Source organism: Puma concolor, chromosome A1, assembly GCF_028749965.1.
Source record: "Puma concolor isolate L17-30 chromosome A1, mPumCon1.1.hap2, whole genome shotgun sequence".
NCBI classification, from domain to species: Eukaryota; Metazoa; Chordata; class Mammalia; order Carnivora; family Felidae; genus Puma; species Puma concolor.
Window position 1 is genome coordinate 146061453 of NC_141667.1, and position 19571 is coordinate 146081023.

General features: G+C 40.8%; 2 protein-coding genes across 7 annotated transcripts in view; both read right to left on the reverse strand.

Moving 5' to 3' along the window:
• LOC147584535 (uncharacterized) overlaps positions 1-15294 on the reverse strand; it is a 59747-nt gene extending 44453 nt beyond the window's left edge. Inside the window, exons 1-2 of one of the 3 annotated variants that reach the window (XR_015250711.1) lie at positions 3498-3809; positions 1332-1519 (exon numbers count right to left, since the gene is read on the reverse strand). Coding sequence is in view for 2 of the 3 variants with exons in the window: in XM_086705766.1 (XP_086561892.1) it covers positions 1265-1519; positions 3498-3514 (272 nt within the window). In the remaining variant the exon portion in view is untranslated. Of the gene's footprint in view, positions 1-1264; positions 1520-3497; positions 3810-14720 lie in introns of those variants that run through there. The other 2 variants (XM_086705766.1, XM_086705773.1) reach the window with 2 other exon arrangements.
• Positions 15295-18182: 2888 nt separating this feature from the next.
• COMMD10 (COMM domain containing 10) overlaps positions 18183-19571 on the reverse strand; it is a 219471-nt gene continuing 218082 nt past the window's right edge. For all 4 annotated transcript variants that reach the window (XM_025924332.2, XM_086705797.1, XM_086705783.1 and 1 more), the window contains exon 7: positions 18183-18727. In XM_025924332.2, the coding sequence (XP_025780117.1) occupies positions 18689-18727 (39 nt within the window). In that variant the 3' untranslated portion in view covers positions 18183-18688. The remainder of the gene's footprint in view (positions 18728-19571) is intronic.

Below are 19571 nucleotides of genomic sequence, written 5' to 3' on the forward strand. Positions count from 1 at the left end.
CCAAGAATACTGTGAGGCTCCAATAAGCAGCGTGAAAGGGCTCTGCAGAGCGTAAAGTAGTACACATCTCCAGCGGGTCCCTGCCATGTTAGCTGTGCTCAGTGTTACATTTGCTGCCCCAACAAGCTGGGTGATGTGCCACCTGGTGTTAAGGCCTCGGTGATGAGACCCTGAGACCCTGTCTTATGTATTTTGAATTGCTGGCAGCTAGTGCTCTAGGCACAAAGCAGGTGGTTAATTGGTCTTTGTTACCAGAACTATATGTTTCACTTATTTATTGAGAATCTCTTTTAAGGATTTTTTTTTAATGTTTATTCATTTATTCTTGAGAGAGAAAGGTAGAGAGCAAGCAGGGGAGGGGGAGAGAGAGAGAGAGAGAGAGAGAGAGAGAATCCCAAGCAGGCTCCACACTGTCAGCAGGGAGCCTGATGCAGGGCTCAAACCCATGAACTGTGAGGAAACCAAGAGTCAGACGCTTAAGTGACTGAGTCACCCAGGCGCTCCAGAGTCTCATTAACTGAGGTGCGGAAGCTGCCGGCCATGCTGTATCTGACCCATGAAGGGGTGGGCTCCTTGCAAGTGAATCTCTCTCATGCTTCCCCACCTTTCTTCCTACCACCAGAAAGCTGCCGGAGGCATCGCTGAGGAGAGCCTCTTAGCCTCCTGACCAGCCTCTTCCTGGGGACCTGGGGTGATGCCTTCATTGTAGATCCTGATACTCAAGCAAAACAGGAGTTCCAGTAGGACCTCACTTGCTGACCGATTACGAAGTGGGTGAATAACGTATAAATGAATGAATGAATGAGCAAACAGAGTTGCCCAGCTAAGGTCTTGTACAGTATCCTATTTGAGTGTGATAATCACGAGGCTATCAAAATCAATTGTTCCTTAAATATATGTCTTTAAAAAACAAAAATCTTTGTCCATTCCTTTCTCTTATTACTCCCTCCCTTCCTTTTTTTTTTTTTTTTTTTTTTTAAAGTTTATTTATTTTGAGAGAGAGCGAGCAAGCAAGCACACAAGCAGGGGAGGGGCAGAGAAGGAGAGACATAATTCCAAGTAGGCTCTGTGCCCTCAGCACAGAACCCGATGGGGGGCTTGAACTCATGAACTGTGAGATCACGACCTGAGGTGAGATCAAGAGTCAGACACTTAACTGACTGAGCCACTCAGGTGCCCCTCCCCCCACCTTTTATTAAATCAATGAAGAAATATGGGTATATATGCAAAACAACTTATTGGATTTTTGCAGCAGAAAGCTCACAGCACAGTACACCGTGGTTCTGTCTGGGCATCGCGGATACAGCTCTTGGAGGTCAGAAGAGTCTCACTCTGTATGAAGGGTAAGTTCCTGGGCATCCGCAGCCTCCACCCTGCTCGTCCTGGCACTGCTGTTGATTCAGGTAGGGAGAGAGCTGGAAGCAAGCTGTGGCTGGAGGGGGCAAAACCTGTGGACATGCTGATTGGTCTAGGAGAGAAACCTCCTGCCATCTGGCTCTCCTCCCCCATAAAGGTAGTCCTGAAGGAGAAGTAGAAAAAGGCAAGCACGTTTAATTAGTTTCAAACATATCCTGGGACATTTCAGAGATCCCTGCAGGAAACTGAAGCATTGCATGCTTTTTAAAACTAAACGTCACTGATGCAATTAGAATTTGGGTGTTTTTTGTTTGTTTGTTTGTTTTTGTTTTTGTTTTTGTTTTTTCTGCCCAGGTTAGGATACATTTTGTGGATGAAGTTCAACCAGTAAGCCCTTAGATAGATTTCGGCATGGTGCCGGTTAATTGTCTGAGGCAGAAACAACTTGGCATTGCAGAATCAGTTTGTTCTGCTTTTGATACACAGGAGGGTGGGTTCAATGCTGCAGGGTGAAACTAACATATGGAAGAAGTCTTTCATTCATTCATTCCCCTGCCTGAAGCAAATCCTGTGAGTTTCATATAATGTGAATGAGATCTACTTGCAGATAAGGGAACACATTTAGAGAAGGAGGCACAGAGGTGGCCCTGAAGTGGGTTGGTCTTCTGTACCACACAAAGGTAACCTGATCAGTCGGTTGATATCTCATCCACTCTTTTTCTCGGTTTCCTCTTTGGCTGTGCTACACTATCAACACTTAGTCTGGAAAGAGAGGGAGCACTGTTTTCAGTTGTTCTTTTCCTTCCACAAATTCAGCAAATGGTAAAAAGACAGAATCACGTCAGGCTACCAGAGGTACAATCCTCCTTGGCTTCCTAGGGAAGTGAAGGGAGAGGTTGAAGTTCAAGTTCTCAGAAGTGTAGAGGAAGGTGAGGGTGAGGTCCATTTCCTCCCTGTAGGGAACTGGTCTCACTGCTCTGTTGTGGCAGGTGGGTAGCCAATTGAAAGGGACTCAGCAATGTTTCCCCCGTTTTCAGAGAAGGGGGTATTTTGTTTATTTAGAATGGAAGGTTAAGAGTGTCAAGCTGGTCTTCTGCCTTGAGAATCAGTCATTGATTTTAAAGACTTCTCTTACTCAGTGTCTACTTGAGAATTGAAAGGTATAAACGATGCCTTTGATATTTTTGTCCATAGCCCTCTAACATGTTTACCACTGAAAAGATCTGTTAAGAAAAGCTACAAGGGACACAGAGAAAATTGTGATTGCATTCAATGGCACTTGAATAGAGAACTCCAAGTGCCCAAATCTTGTCCTGTCAATCACTCCTCAACTTTTGACGTTCCCAAGGGAGCTGCATACAGAAAAACTGATAGCAAATGGGAAGCAGAGTGAGACTTTATTATTACTCTTCAGAGCTTCATATAGCTGGATCAGAGCACATGGCTCACTCTTAAGACTTAAGAACGGCCCCCCCTCCCCTATACACTCTGCTTCACCTCAAATTCTCCAGTATCACTAGCTCCTGCCAACTATATGGCATGTAACGAAAACAACAGCATTTTACTAAGGTAGAGAAAGACGGCTAGGCCCCGAGGGATTCCTGGTTCCACTGATAATTCCAACCCATGAACTGAAAGCAAGGAGTGCAAGAGTACCAGGAGAGGATTACCATGCACAGACATGGTCTTTTGACATTACTCTGTTCGCTGGTAAACATGGCCAACAGTGTTTCCTTTTTTTAATTTTTAGAAAAAACTTGATTTCAGTACTGTTGACACACAATTTTATGTTAGTTTCAGGTGTACCACATGGTGTTCAACTTCTTTATACGTTACGTTATGCTCACCACAAGTGTAGTCACCATCTGTCACCACACAATGCCTTTACAATACCGCTGTGTTCCCTATGCTGTGCCTTTTATTACCGTGACTTATCCATTCCATAATAGGAAGCCTGTACCTTCCACTCCCCTTCGCTCATTTTGCCCATCCCCCAGCCCTTCTCCCCTCTGGCAACCATTCGTTTGTTCTCTGTATTTATAGGTCTGATTCTGCTTTTTTTTTTTTCCTGGATTCTGCATATGCGTGGAGTCATCTGGTATTTGTCTTTCTCAGCCTGACATATTTACTTAGACTGATACCTTCTAGGTCCATCCATGCTGGCACAAATGGCACAATTTCATCCTTTTTAATGCTGAGCAATATTCCATTGTTCTACACCTTCTTTACCCATTCATCTATTGATGGACACTTGGGTTGTTTCTCTATCTTGGCTGTTGTAAATAATGCTGCAATAGACATAGGGGTGCAAATACATTTTTGAATTAGCGTTTCTGTTTTCTTTGGATAAATATCCAGTAATGGAATTATTGAATAATACAGTATTTTTATTTTTAATTTTTTGAGGAACCTCCCTACTGTTTTCCACAGTGGATACATAAATGTGCATTCCCACCAACAGTGCACAACTCCTTTTCTCCAAAGTGCACAAGTCCTTTTTCTCCAAATCCTCACCAACACTTGTTAACTTCTTGTCTTTTTTTATTTTGGCCATTCTGACAGGTGTAAGGTGATATTTTATGGTCGTTTTGACTTGCATTTCCCTGATAATAAGTGATGTTGAGCATCTTTTCATGTGTCTGTTGGCCATCTGGATGTCTTCTTTGGGAAAATGTCTATTCAGGTCTTCTGCTCATTTTTTAACCAGACTGTGATTTTGGTATTTAGTTATATAAGCTCTTTATATATATTTTGGATATTAACCCATTATCAGATATATCATTTGCAACTATCTTCTTCCATTTAGTAGCTTGCCTCTTTTCTTGATGGTTTTCTTCACCACACAAAAGCTTTTTAGTTTTATGTGTCTCAACAGTTTATTTTTGCTTTTGTTTCCCTTGTTTCAGGAGACATATATAGAAAAATACTGCTATGGGTGATGTCAGAGAAATTATTGCCTAATTTCTCTTCCAGGAGTTTTGTGGTTTCAGGTCTCACATTTAGGTCTTAAGCCATTTTGGTTTATTTTTGTGTATGGTGTAAGAATGTTTCATTCTTTTGCAGGGAGCTGTCCAGTTTTCCCAACACCATTTGTTGAAGAAACTGTTTTTCCCACTGTATATTCTTGCCTCCCTTGACACAGAGTAATTGACCATATAAGCATGGGTTTATTTCTGGCATCTATTCTGTTCCATTGATCTATGTGTCTATGTTTGTGCCAGTACCATACTGCTTTGATTACTACAGCTTTGTAGTAGATCTTCAAATCTCGAATTGTGATACCACCAATTTTGTTTTTCTTTCTCAAGACTGCTTTGGCTATTCTGGGTCTTTTGTGATTCTGTATAAATTTTAGGATTATTTTTTTCTACTTCTGTGAAATATGCTGTTGGTATTTTGATAGGGATTACATCAAATCTATAGATCGATTTGGGTAGCAGTCTGGACACTGTACAATTATGAACCCTTCCAATCCACAAACATGGAATATCTTTCCGTTTGTGTCTTCTTCAAATTCTGTCATCAATGTTTTATAGTTTTCAGAGTAGTGTTCTTTCGCCTCCTTGGTTAAATTTAGTCCTAGGTATCTTATTATTTTTGGTACAATTATAAATGGAATTGTTTTCTTAATTTCTCTTTCTGCTACTTTTGTTATTAGTGTATAGAAACACTACCAATGTCTAGCTATTAACTTTATATTCTGCAACTTTACTGAATCAATTTATTTCTTCTAGGAGTTTTTTAGTGGAGCCTTTAGAGTTTTCTACGTATAGTATGATGACAACCAATATCTTATAATTGATCCAATGGAATGGCAAATCATTTTCCCTTAAGAGACACTGGAAAGAGAGAGAGAGAGAGAGAGACACACACACAAAGAGAGACAGTTAATAGGGACAATAGGAAAGTAAGTAGAGAACTAGAAATAGTTTTCCCCTATAAAACATTCACCCTCTCTGCACAATAAATGTTCTATTTAAAACTTGTACAGAGAAGCTTGTGAAATAATAAAATATATGATTCTTTAGTAAAATGTAGAATACATATTTAGTCTTAGCTGATGAAATAGGGAGTAATTATTTAATTATAGGGCAATTACTCTCTTCTCAAAGATAGGATTCCACAGAAAGAAAATTAGACTTTTTGAGGCCCCAGCTTTTCAAGTAGACACTTTTGTAACCTGGATGTCCCAGCACAGAATACACTAAATATAGCAATTAACTAAATAACAGCTAAATATAGCAATTAACTGACATACAGAAAACCTGAAAGACTCTACCAAAAAATTACTACGACTGACAAGTGAATTCAGTAAAAGTGCAGGATACAAAATCACTGTGAAGAAATCTATTCCATTTCTTTTTATTTTTTTTATTTTTTTTAACGTTTACTTATTTTTGAGAAGAGAGAGACAGAGCATGAGGTAGGGGGAGGAGAGAGAAAGAGGGAGACACAGAATCCGAGGTGGGCTCCAGGCTCTGAGCTGTCAGCACAGGGCCCGACATGGGGCTCGAACTCAGGGACCACGAGATCATGACTGGAGCCAAGGTCGGATGCTTAACAGATTGAGCCACCTAGGCACCCCGAAATCTATTCCATTTCTATATACTAATAGTGAAGCAGCAGAAAGAGAAATTAAGAAAACAATACCATTTATAATTGCACTAAAAATAATAAAATACCTAGGAATAAACCTAACCGAGGCGAAAGACCTGTACTCTGAAAACTATAAAACATTTATGACAGAACTGAAGAAGACACGAAGAAATGGAAAGACATTCCATGCTCACATATCAGAAGAACAAATATTGTTAAAATGCATATAGTACACAAAGCAATCTATACATTTAATGAAATCCCTTAAAATAGCAATAGCATTTTTCAGAGCTAGAACAATCTTAAAGTGTATATGGAACCACAAAAGACCCCAAATAGCCAAAGCAATCTTGAAAAAGAAAAGCAAAGCTGGAGGCATCACAATTTCAGACTTCAAGTTATATTACAAAGCTATAGTAATCAAAATACTATGGTACTGACAGATAAATAGACAAAAGATCAATGCAAGAGAACAGAAAAACCAGAAATAAATCCACACTTACATGGTCAGTTAATCTTTGACAAAGCAGGAAAGAATATCCAATGGGGAGAAAAAAAAAAAAAAAAAAACATCTCCTCAACAAATGGTGTAGGGAAAACTGGACAGCAGATTGCAAAAGAATGAAACTGGACCACTTTCTTACACCATACACAACAATAAACTCAAAATGGACTAAAGATCTAAATATGAGATCTGAAACCATAAAAATCCTACAAGAGAGCATAGGCAGTAAGGTCTCTGGCATCAGTCATAGCAACATTTTTCTAGATAGGTCTCCCGAGACAAGGGAAAAAAAATAAATATAACCACTGGGACTACATTAAAATAAACCTGTGCAAATGAATGGAACAACTAATAAAACTAAAAGGCAACTTATGGAATGGGAGAAGATATTTGCAAATGACATATCCGATAAAGGGTTAGTATCCAAAATATATAAAGAATACAACTCAACAAATAATCCAACTAAAAATGGGCAGAAAACATGAAAAGACATTTCTTCAAAGAAGACATACAGATGGCCAACAGATGCATGAAAAGATACTCAACATCACTCATCATCAGGGAAATGCAAGTCAGAACTACAAAGAGATATAATCTCACACCTGTCAGAACGGCTAAAGTCAAAAACGTAAGAAATAACAAGTATCGGCAAGGATGTGGAGGAAAAAGGAACGCTCTTGCACTGTTGGTCGGAATGCAAACTTGTGCAGCCAGTCTGGAAAACAGTATGGAGGTTCCTCAAAAAGTTAAAAATAGAACTACCCTACAACCCAGTAATTGTACAACTAGATAAATACTAGGTACTTACCCCGAAATTAAATACAAAAACACTAAGTCAAAGGGACACATGCACTCCTATGTTTATTGCAGCATTATTTACAATAGCCAAATTATGGAACAGCCCAAGGGTCCATCGATAGATAAATGGATAAAGGTGTAGTATACACACACACACACACACACGAACATTATTCAGCCATGAGAAGAATGAGATCTTGCCATTTGCCATGACATGGATGGAGCTAGGAAGTATGATGCAGTCAGAGAAAGATAAATACCGTATGATTTCATGCATAAGTGGAATTTAAGAAACAAAACAGATGAGCAAAGGAAAAAAAAAAGACAGAGAAAGACAAACCAAGAAACAGACTCTTAACTATAGAGCACAAACTGATGATTACCAGAGGGAAGGGGGTGGGGGAAATAGGTGATGGGGATTAAGGAGCTTACTTGCTGCGATGAGCACCGAGTGATGTATGGAAGTGTTGAATAACTATAGGGTATACTTCAAACAGATATAGCATTGTATGCTAACCATACTGGAATTAAAAAAATAAAGACAGACATATAAAATTGTGTAGAATGAGAAGGCAGAAATAGGGCTAAAGTAGAATGACGCTTATTAGCATTTAAGAATATTTGAACTTTTTAATAGAAATACTATTGGGATGCCTGGGTGGCTCAGTTGGTTAAGTGTCTGACTTCGGCTCAGGTCATGATCTCATGGTTCTTGAGTTCAAGCCCTGCATAGCGCTCTCTGCTGGCAGCACAGAGCCTACTTGTGATTCCCTCTCTGATTCCCTCTCTTTCTTTACCCCTCCCCAGCTTGTGTTCTCTCTCTCTCAAAAATAAACATTAAAAAAAAATTAAAACCATAGAAACTCTAGTGAGGATTTTTGTTAAAAAAAAAGGAAGTAATTTTAAAATGTCTTTGAGATTATCCAGATTGTAAATTTAACTGAAAGTGTAACCTAAAGAAAAGGGATCCAAAAGTATAAATGCATTTAAGGGAATACCATGAACCCCAGGAAAATGACCCAGGAAAATCAGGAATGGGAGAGTGGTTCCTGGAAGCCAGTAGAGGGGAATCATAGCACTCTTAACATCAGCACACTTGGGCAGATTCTCAGAGAGTGCCTGAAGGAATAACCCTACAGATGGTGGTTACACTCTCCTGGTCCAACAGCTCAGGGCACCTATCAACACATCTAAGCCTGCCAGGCAGAACTTAGTAAGGTCACTGACCCAAACACACAAAGGGAGGTTAAGAGCATCCCTAGTGAAGGCAACTGTTCCCAAAGTTCTCCGAGCCTGCTGAATGAGGCACACATGCTCTGGGTAATCTGCAAGTCCAGAAGGTTGATGCATCCAGACTTGCTTTTTATTACTACTCTAATCACTTGAGACCACATGCAGTGCAGAACATATGATGCAGTAAGAAACACCAAAACTTGGACAGTGAGAGGACTTTTGGCCATGAGGTAGAAAAGCTGGATGTTATAAATCATCACTCAAGAAGAAAATCATCCCTCACCCTGGACTCTCCATCTAAAAACACAGTTGGCTGCATAGGGAGATTTTTAATTAAAATGTTACTGAACAGGGGCACCTGGGTGGCTCAGTCGGTTATGCGTCTGACTTTGGCTCAGGTCATGATCTCATGGTTTGTGAGTTTGAGCCTCACGTCAGGCTCTGTGCTGACAGCTCGGAGCCTGGAGCCTGCTTTGGATTCTGTGTCTCCCTCTCTCTCTGCTCCTCCCCTGCTCACACACACACACTCTCTCTCTCAAAAGTAAATAAATATTAAAAAAAATTTTTTAATGTTACTAAACAGCTTTCTTCATGGTTCTCTGCACCTTGCTTGCATCCTGCCTTATCTAGGTGAACATTTTCGAATTTTTGCCCCGCCTGTGTATTTGGGATGACCTGAAACAATCTGTGCCATGTAAGTGGAGACCTCTAAAACCTTGTCACTGAATCGCCCCACACCAGTGAGGAAAGCCTCTTTGTAGGCAGTATGTGTATGTGTGTGTCATTAATCAAGGTAGACTCTTTGACAGGAAATTAAAATCTGGATGATGAGCTCACAAAGTCTATATATACTTTACATACACCTCTATGTAAGAGGGTTGCTGATGTCTTTCCGGAGCACCTCATTTGACCCTGCTACATAAATCATCTCTGAATTTGGTAGGAATGTAATTGCTTTCCAGTCTTCAGGACATCGGCACCAAAAACCTGTCTGGGTCAACTTCATGACTATCACATATCTCAGAGCAGTGGGAGATCTTGCTTTATCTTAACACTCTGGATGGGAGAAAGCTGGGTGTCTAGCAGGTTAGCCGGCTGTTACCCTGTGCAGGTACATTTTCTGCTTGATGAATGAAGGCTCAGTGACTTTCCAGAGATCCTCCCCAGAAGAGATGTGGCCATTCCCTGGTGGGATGACTAACATATTGCCAAATCAGTTTGAAAGGTACTCTTGTAAATCTGAGAGTTATGATGGTTTTGTTTAAAATCTTTTTTTATTTATTTTTGAGAGAGAGAGAGAGAGAGAGAGAGAGAGACAGACAGACAGAGTGTGAGCAGGAGAGGGGCAGAGAGAGAGGGAGACACAGAATCTGAAGCAGGCTCCAGGCTCTGAGCTGTCAGCACAGAGCCCGATGCGGGGGTTGAACCCACGAACTAAGAGATCACGACCCAAGCGGAAGTCGGACACTTAACTGACTGAGCTATGCAGGTGCCCTGGTTTTGTTTGTTTTAAAGAATTCAGATGGTACTGTAAAAATAAGAGAGGCGTGGGGAGGAAAACTATGTACTCTGTTAACCCCCTCAGCCAATACTTCTTAAGGACCCTGATGTCCACAGGATTACTTACATCAGCGTGTTAACAGGGTGAGAGGCTGGACTTGCAAAGTAGAGCACATGGCCTGGGATGGATGAGTCACCACTCTCTCCGATCGCTTGGAAAATTACTGTGTTCTGCTGCCAGAGCATAACCCCTTTTGTGGGTGGGGAGGGATGCTGAGGCATCCAAGGTGGCAGTGATACAGCCACCTGGTTCTGGGGACAGCTTTGTCCGTGACTGGCGTGGAAGAAGAGTGTGAAGTGAACCTGTAGGAAGAATGTGAAACGCGGACTAGAGACAGCAGAAAAGGAAATCTGGCATCATTGGGAGCAAGGCGGCATGGGGAAAGACCTTGAGAAACCACGCAGCTCTGTGCCTCCGGGTGAATCTACATTTATTACAGACGAGAAAAACCTTGTTATTGACTTTTCCTTAAACAGTTCAGGTGGGATGTATTGTGTTCTTCAAAACTCAGTTCCAGAAATAAATGCAACTGGCAAATGTACTATTAATGTCTTTCTTTCCCCTTCTGTCCTTTACCTACATTCCTCGGAAGAAAAAAATACTTTAAAAAACCCAAGTCATTTAGAAAATGAGATTCTCAGATTCTCATTAAAAGATGCTAAAAATGACTGAACTCTGGGTTTTTACTAAGGGAACCTGATTACGTATTCATTATTTTTCCTGCCAGTTTCACTAATCCTGCGGCATCTTCTAGATTTTTAGACGGACCTGCTTCAACCGTCCTCTCTTTGCCGGCTATTTCTTTTGAAAGAAAAAACTTTCCATTTCAAATAAACAAAGCAGGCTGTGAAAACTGCCATCGCTTGGATTTAAATCGTAGGCCTTCGATCACCGAGAACAACCTCACACCTCAGAGAAAAGCAGAGGACTATTAAAAGCCCCAAAAGTACATGTTTGGCGGCGGGGAGGCAGGGAGGGAGCAGTGATCAAATCCTTGAAATTCTCTAAAATTATAAATGCCATTAAGCTTTACTATAAAATCCTTCAAATTAATGTGCTCCTAATTTTAGCATTCAACGGGGCTGTTGTATCAAGTAGAACTATTTGCATAATGATGACAAAAACCAAAGTTTCAGGGAAGCAAAATGGACTCATCTGAAACTCACATTCTAATTCCTGAGCAGCTTCTGACTAATGAGCCAGAACAAGTCAGAATTGTCCTGGCCCTCTTCTTCAACAGGGAAAAAAGGATTATGGGAAGCCTTTGGGGGAAATTTACAATACATATCCATAGGCTTCTCAAACTTTTCCCCCAAGGAAGCCACACTGGGGAAGGGGCGTGACCTTCTCAGTAGCCTCATGGGTTTAGCCTGTAGACTGCCAGCACAAAGATTTTTAAAGCTTCTCATTTTCTCCTTAACATGTATATGTATTCTCAACTATATGCCACAAAATATTCATGTCTCTTTAAAAATATAAATGCTGGGGCGCCTGGGTGGCGCAGTCGGTTAAGCGTCCGACTTCAGCCAGGTCACGATCTTGCGGTCCAGGAGTTCGAGCCCCGCGTCAGGCTCTGGGCTGATGGCTCGGAGCCTGGAGCCTGTTTCCGATTCTGTGTCTCCCTCTCTCTGTGCCCCTCCCCCGTTCATGCTCTGTCTCTCTCTGTCCCAAAAATAAATAAACATTGAAAAAAAAAAATTTAAAAATATAAATGCTGTCAGGGTGCCTGGGTGGCTCAGTCAGTTGAGCATCTGACTTCGGCTCAGGCCACGGTTTCACGGTTCGTGAGTTCGAGCGCCTGCATTGGGCTCACTGCTGTCAGCGTAGAGCCTGCTTCGGATCCTCTGTCTCCCTCTCTCTCTGCCCCTAACCTGCTTGCATTCTCTCAAAAATAAGTAAATCTTTTTTGAGCAACCTCCGCACTGTTTTCCAGAGCGGCTGCACCAGTTTGCATTCCCACCAACAGTGCAAGAGGGTTCCCATTAGTCCACATCCTCTCCAGCATCTACAGTCTCCTGATTTGTTCATTTTAGCCACTCTGACCGGTGTGAGGTGGTATCTCAGTGTGGTTTTCATTTGTATTTCCCTAATGAGGAGCGACGTTGAGCATCTTTTCATGTGCCTGTTGGCCATCTGGATGTCTTCTTGAGAGAAGTGTCTATTCATGTTTTCTGCCCATTTCTTCACTGGATTATTTGTTTTTTGGGTGTGGAGTTTGGTGAGTTCTTTATAGATTTTGGATACTAGCCCTTTGTCCGACATATCATTTGCAAATACCTCTTCCCATTTCGTCAATTGCCTTTTAGTTTTGTTGATTGTTTCCTTTGCAGTGCAGAAGCTTTTTATCTTCATGAGGTCCCAAGAGTTCATTTTTGCTTTTAATTTCCTTGCCTTTGGAGATGGGTCAAGTAAGAAATTGCTGCGGCTGAGGTCAGAGAGGTTTTTTCCTGCTTTCTCCTCTAGGGTTTTGATGGTTTCCTGTCTCACATTCAAGTCCTTTATCCATTTTGAGTTTATTTTTGTGAATGTGTAAGAAAGTGGTCTAGTTTCATTCTTCTGCATGTTGCTGTCCAGTTCTCCCAGCACCATTTGTTAAAAAGACTGCATTTTTTCCAATGGATATTCTTTCCTGCTTTGCCAAAGATTAGTTGGCCATACTTTTGTGTGTCCTATGACCCAGCAATAGCACTGCTAGGAATTTACCCAAGGGATACAGGAGTGCTGATGCACAGGGCCACTTGTACCCCAATGTTTATAACAGCACTTTCAACAATAGCCAAATTATGGAAAGAGCTTAAATGTCCATCAACTGATGAATGGATAAAGAAATTGTGGTTATATATATACAATGGAATACTACTTGGCAATGAGAAAGAATGAACTATATGGCCTTTTGTAGCAACGTGTATGGAACTGAAGAGTGTTATGCTAAGTGAAATAAGCCATACAGAGAAAGATAGATACCATATGTTTTTGCTCTTATGTGGATCCTGAGAAACTTAACAGAAGACCATGGGGAAGGGGGAGGGGAAAAAAAAAGAGAGGGAGGGAGCCAAACCATAAGAGACTCTTAAAAACTGAGAATAAACTGAGGGTTGATGGGGGGTGGGAGGCAGGGGAAAGTGGGTGATGGGTATTGAGGAGGGCACCTGTCGGGATGAGCACTAGGTGTTGTATGGAAACCAATTTGACAATAAATTTCACATTAAAAAAAATAAATCTTTGGGGCGCCTGGGTGGCGCAGTCGGTTAAGCGTCTGACTTCAGCCAGGTCACGATCTCGCGGTCCGTGAGTTCGAGCCCCGCGTCGGGCTCTGGGCTGATGGCTCAGAGCCTGGAGCCTGTTTCTGATTCTGTGTCTCCTCTCTCTGCCCCTCCCCCGTTCATGCTCTGTCTCTCTCTGTCCCAAAAAAATAAACTTTTTTTTAAAAAAATAAATAAATAAATCTTTTAAAAAAGTCTCTAAATAACTGGCTAATTAAAATCAGGTTACCCCCATATTAGTTAGGCTCGAGGTTAAGCAGCTGTATTAAAAAGTTCCCCAACACAGTGGCTCAAACAGAGATGTTTAACTTCTCATGTGATGGTATACAGATGGCAGCTTGTCAAGAGCGTATCAGCAGCAGTGCTCGACAGGACATTGAGGGACCCAGCTTCTTTCTACCTTGTTGCTCCCTACTCCTGACGGCATTATCCTCCTCTGCTCAGCCAAAGCTGACCCAGCTGCAAATCTGTTTTTAGCCCTAGAGAGGGCAAAGAAAACTGGAGACAAATGTCATTTCCACTCACATTTCATTGGTGAGACCTAGTCACATGGCTATAGTAGCTGCAGAGGATGGAAAATGTAATTTCCAATTGATGGCCACGTGGCTGGCAAAAATTACAGTGATGCTACGAAACCATATACCAGATCCACCTTAGAGATTTATGTAGCCCATGGCAACTGCTGTATTCCTCTAGGGATGCACCGGGGAAGCACGGCAGAAGGCACGAGTCTGCAAATTTTTCCTACAAAGAGCTGTGTAGTAAATATTTTAGGCTTTCTGGGTCAGGTACTCTTTTGTGACTACTCATCTCTGCTTCTATAGTGCAAAAGCAGTCAGAGACGACACAATTCCATGTAAACAAAAGAGCACGGCTGTTGTTTTAGCTATCCAATACACTCTAACAAATTACTACAGTTAGATGTTTATTCATTTATTTATAGATTAATTAAAAATTTTTTTTAAATCTTGTTTTTTTTTATTTTTGAGACAGAGAGAGACAGAGCATGAGCAGGGGAGGGGCAGAGAGAGAGGGAGACACAGAATCCGAAGCTGGCTCCAGGCTCTGAGCCATCAGCACAGAACCCGACACGGGGCTCGAACTTACGGACTGTGACATCATGACCTGAGCCGAAGTCAGACACTTAACTAACTGAGCCACGCAGGCACCCCTAATTAAAAAATTTTTAATGTTTATTTAGTTTTGAGAGGGCAGTGGAGGGGCAGAGAGAGAGGGAGACAGAATCCAAAACAGGTTCCCGGCTCCCAGCTGTCAGCACAGAGCCTCACGTGGGGCTCGAACTCATGAACCGTGAGATCCTGACCTGAGCTAAAGTCAGATGCTTAACTGACTGAGCCATCCAGGTGTCCCCTACAGTTAGAAGTTTAAATCAACACACATTTATTACCTCACAATTACCATGGGTCAGGACTCTGGGTCCTTCATGTAGACTCTCACAAGGCTGCAACCACGGTCAGTTAGGACTGTGTTCTCATCCACAGGCTTGACTGGGGAAGAATCCACTTCCTAGTGCACTCAGGTTGTCTTGCAGCTGTAGGGCTGAGGGCCTTGGGCCTCGACTTCTTATTGGCTACTGGTCAGCTCCTAAAGGTCACCCACAGTTCCCTGCCACGTGGCTGTGTCGACAGCCCCTGTCACAACATGGCAGCTTGTTTCTTCAAAGACGAGAAGGGAGAAAATCTCTACAGTGAGTTTGGTAGCATGACAGAATTTTATATAACATAACCATCCTGGGGGTGACATACCATTTCTGTGCCATATTTGAGTGGTTAGGAGCCTGTAACAGGTGGTGTTCACACTCAAGGACAGAGGATTATAGTGAAATGTGAATACCAAAAGGCAGGGGTCACTGGGAGCCTGTCCACTAGAGCTTTGTTCCAATAAAACTTGATAAAAACAAGTGGTGGGTGGAACATAGTTTGTTGAGCCCTGGAATAGTGAATAAGGTGTAGAAGACGTTCTTTAAGGTAAGAGGGAGAAATTCATAGAATAGAGTCAGAGCAAAAGACTGGTCAGAGCCAGAAGGGCTTTGTAGAAAGAGAGTCCTAGAAAAATAAAAAATTCAGATTCCAGACCCATCCCATAATACATTGACTATGGGAAATTACTATTTTTATAATAATATATAATTTTATAATAAAACTGGAAAATATATCTATATACTTTTTACATAATCCCACCCCTAGTAACCTATGCTAATATAATGACAGATGAAGTGTTGGGGTTACAGATATAAAAATATGCACCAATGAGTTCTTTAGTATGTTAAAAAACTGGAAATAGTCTAAATGTCCAACAACAGATTGGCTAACTAGAGAAAGTATAGCTCATGCACATGGTGGGCTATTTAATATACATTAAAATTATGTTTTAGATAAAGGACAGGAAAAATGCTCTTGTAGAATGTTACATAAGCAAAGCAAAGTACGAAATGGTATTTATGGTATTATTCCAATGTATTAGGAAAGGAAGAAAAAAGAGAAAAAAGGAACGAGAAAGATATAAGGGTAGGAAAAAAACTCACTTCAATAAAATCTACCAAAATGTCATTTTAACAGCCATTCTGGATGATAAGATTCTATAATTTTATGTTACCTCTTTATTACTTTTGGTTTTTCCTAATTCAAAATAATTACAAATTATGACTGGAGAACTTCAGATATTATTTGCAGTAGGTGTAAAAATATCACGTTGGTTCCTTTCTAGCAATTGGTTCCTTTCTATTTGTATTCAATACTCATGCCAAGCACTCACACGAGAATGCTAAGAGGTTTCAGTTCCTATTTGTCCTTACACCCATCTTATTTCTGTGAAAAAGTAGCATGTATTTAATATTGCTTGGGAATGATATTTTCTTTGACCTGTGTATTGTAACGATGGTGGTACCTTAAGGAATGAAAGGATCCGCAATTAAATACATTTCAGGAAGGGGCGCCTGGGTAGTTCAGTCGGTGAAGCATCTGACTTCGGCTCAGGTCATGATCTCGCAGTTCATGGGTTCGAGCCCCATACTGGGTTGTGTGCTGACAGCTTGGAGCCTGGAGCCTGCTTCAGATTCTGTCTGTCTGTCTCTCTCTCTCAAATAAATAAATGTTAAAAATTATTTTGAAAATATATTTCAGGAAGAAATTATCTTCTCAGTTGGAATTACACCTTCTACTTGTCCTTTCTTCAATGCCTTTGGTCAGACTTTCTTGTACAAGACTCATGGAGAGAAAACTACCTACCACATTTTTGTACAGGTTTAGATATACTCTTTAGAGAGCATAAAAGCAGGTCTTTTAGGGAGTGTAAAATGAGCTACTAATCGAGAATTTCATTTTGGAATGTCACATTTAATTTAGGTACCTACACTGGGAGTTAAATTGGCCATTAAACCAATGAAAACTTCTACCTAGCCATATGGTCACTGTCAGGAAGGCCTAACAAATTTAACTTGAGATGATGTATGTTTTGTTGCATATAAGAAGTCTGAAAGAATATTTACCAAAATGTTTAAGCAGTCAGGTAGTTCCCTCTGGAAGTGGCAGAACACAGCATAAAAAAATAAGGCGGCTCCCATAAGCTGGATATGGAAATAAAGGCCATTATATTATAAATATGTCTTCCTGATATCTTATCAATGGAAGTTAAAGTTAAAAAAACTTTTCAAATTAATCAACTATGGACAGCAACTATAAATTACTTTCTGACATAATCCAAACTCCCAATTCTAAGCAACATTATAGCACACATAAATAATGGCATAAATTCCATATACTGAACATTTATTTGAAACACCTTTAACACTTGTATTATGCAGATGCATTTAATCCTGATGGCTCTGTTTGTTTAGCCACAGGACATTTCTGAAATCAAATTCCTTCATATGAACAAAGTTGTGCTTACGGGCACTTGGGTGGCTCAGTCAGTTAAATGTCCGGCTCTTGACTTCGGCTCAGGTCATGATCTCATGGTTCCTGAGTTTGAGTCCCACAACGAGTTCTAGGCTGACAGCATGGAGCCTGCTTGGGATTCTCTCTCTCCCTTTCTCTCTGCCCCTCCCCTGCTCATGCTCTCTCTCAAAATAAATACATAAACCTAAAAAAATAATTATACAGAAAGTCATGCTTGACTCAAATTAATCTCTAAGTCTCTATCATTTTCTCCTCTGCTCCTCTCCCTCTGTCTCTCTGGAAACAACACAGAACAGATATTTCATTTCATAAAAAATCCAACTGATAGTATTGCTTTTATAGGCAACCATACTCACATTTATATATAGTCAAAGCATGAAACACTGTGGACTTCAACTAATTCTACAAGATAAAAATTTTATTGACTAAAATTAATTAACATATTTACAGAAATAAAGTGTCAAAGGTATCTGTTTCAAAATTTTAAGGATACCCATATTTCACACTCACTACAATTATTTTTACTTACGATCTGAATCCGTCTTCCATACTATGAAGTGAATCATTATTAACTTGCAGTACAAAGAAAAGAGCACAAAAACCTAGACTATTATTAAATCATTACACTCAGAGAAAAAATTAAAGTGCTCAGAGAAGCTCACACTGGAATCAATTGATGTACCACAACCAGCTCTAGTTTAAATTTCTTTCCTATGTTACTTCCCAACCAAACATACTCATTATATTCAAGGAAAAAGGAAGTATCTGATTGCATTTGGTTCTGTTCTTGCTTTTGTTAATATAAATAGCCACGTTCTGTATTCCGAGGTACACATTATACTTTGCATCCATGGACTATCCACGAACCCTCCTTGATACATAAAGGTGTCATCAAAAATGTAAAAAATAAACAGGTCAGGCAATAAAGCAAAAACAAGACAATAAAAACAGTATGGTATTTACTGCTGTTTCCTTTATTTTTTTTCCCTTAAAATTTAAAAAATGTTTTTATTTATTTTTGAGAGAGACAGACAGAGCATGAGCAGGGGAGTGGCAGAGAGAGAGAGGGAAACACAGAATCCCAAAGCAGGCTCCAGGCTCTGAGCTGTCAGCAGAGAGCCCGATGCAGGGCTTGAACTCCCAAACTGTGAGATCATGACCTGAGCGGAAATCGGAGGCTTAACCAAATGAGCCACCCAAGCACCCCTATTGCTGTTTCCTTTAAAGCAAAAGTATTCTTAACAACTGTTTGCTGCTGTTCAAAGAAGGAGGGGATGTGTCCTAGAAGCTCTGGAAACAATGATCTCCCTTGGCAGTTATTTCTCTCAGAAGTGATAAGCCGGGTAATTTACAAGAAGAAAGCTACTGAATCCTTCTGAAAACACAACCTGGCAGTCTATCTTCAGAGCGGAATGATGAGGTGGCAAGAGTGTGATGGGGAAACCAGTCTTCGAGAACATCATGTCAGGGAATCCAGCTGTGCTTGTATGGTCTCCAGCTATTTATAAAGATAAAACAAGAGAACAAGTTGCTGAAAGCAGAGAAATGCTATGAAGGTTTGTTCAGAAACTTGCAAATAGAAGGGAAAGAATGGCAGTGGCAACCGTGCATATTAAATCCATTTACACAGCAACAGATGAAGCACGCAGAAAAGTTTTCTTCTTATGGGAAGATATTACAATTCACGCCTGCAATTTAAGTTTACAAATTTGTAAAGGAGGATTTCTAAACATGGTTTGGGGTGTCTGGGTGGCTTAGTCAGTTAAGCATCCGACTTGGCTCAGGTCATGGCCTCACAGTTTGTGAGTTTGAGCCCTGCTTGGAGCCTGGAGTCGGCTTCAGATTCTGTGTCTTCCTCTCTCTCTCTGCCCCCATTTGTGCGTGCTCGCTCTCTCTCTCAAAAATAACTAGACATTAAAAAAAAAAAAAAAAAAAACCTGGGGCACCTGGGTGGCTCAGTCTGTTGAGCACCCAACTTGGCTCAGGTCATGATCCCACAGTTCATGAGTTTGAGCCCCACATAAGGCTCTGTGCTGATGGCTCGGAGCCTGGAGCCTGCTTCAGATTCTGTGTCTCCCTCTCTCTCTCTCTTTGCCCCTCCACTCGTTCTCTCTCTCTCTCTCTCTTTCTCTCAAAAATAAAAAAAATACACTTAAACAAAAAAGGGCTAAATACAGTTTTAAATATACTCAGCTGTTTTAATTTAAGTGATCACTACATAAGATTTTTGAAGGTGGGGAAAAGGAGGAGGGGGAGTACATTTCCCTGGATTACAAAGTCAGTATTTGTAAAGAAACATAACATGCACTCAAAGTTAAATCTTTACAGGCTTGGCACCTCCC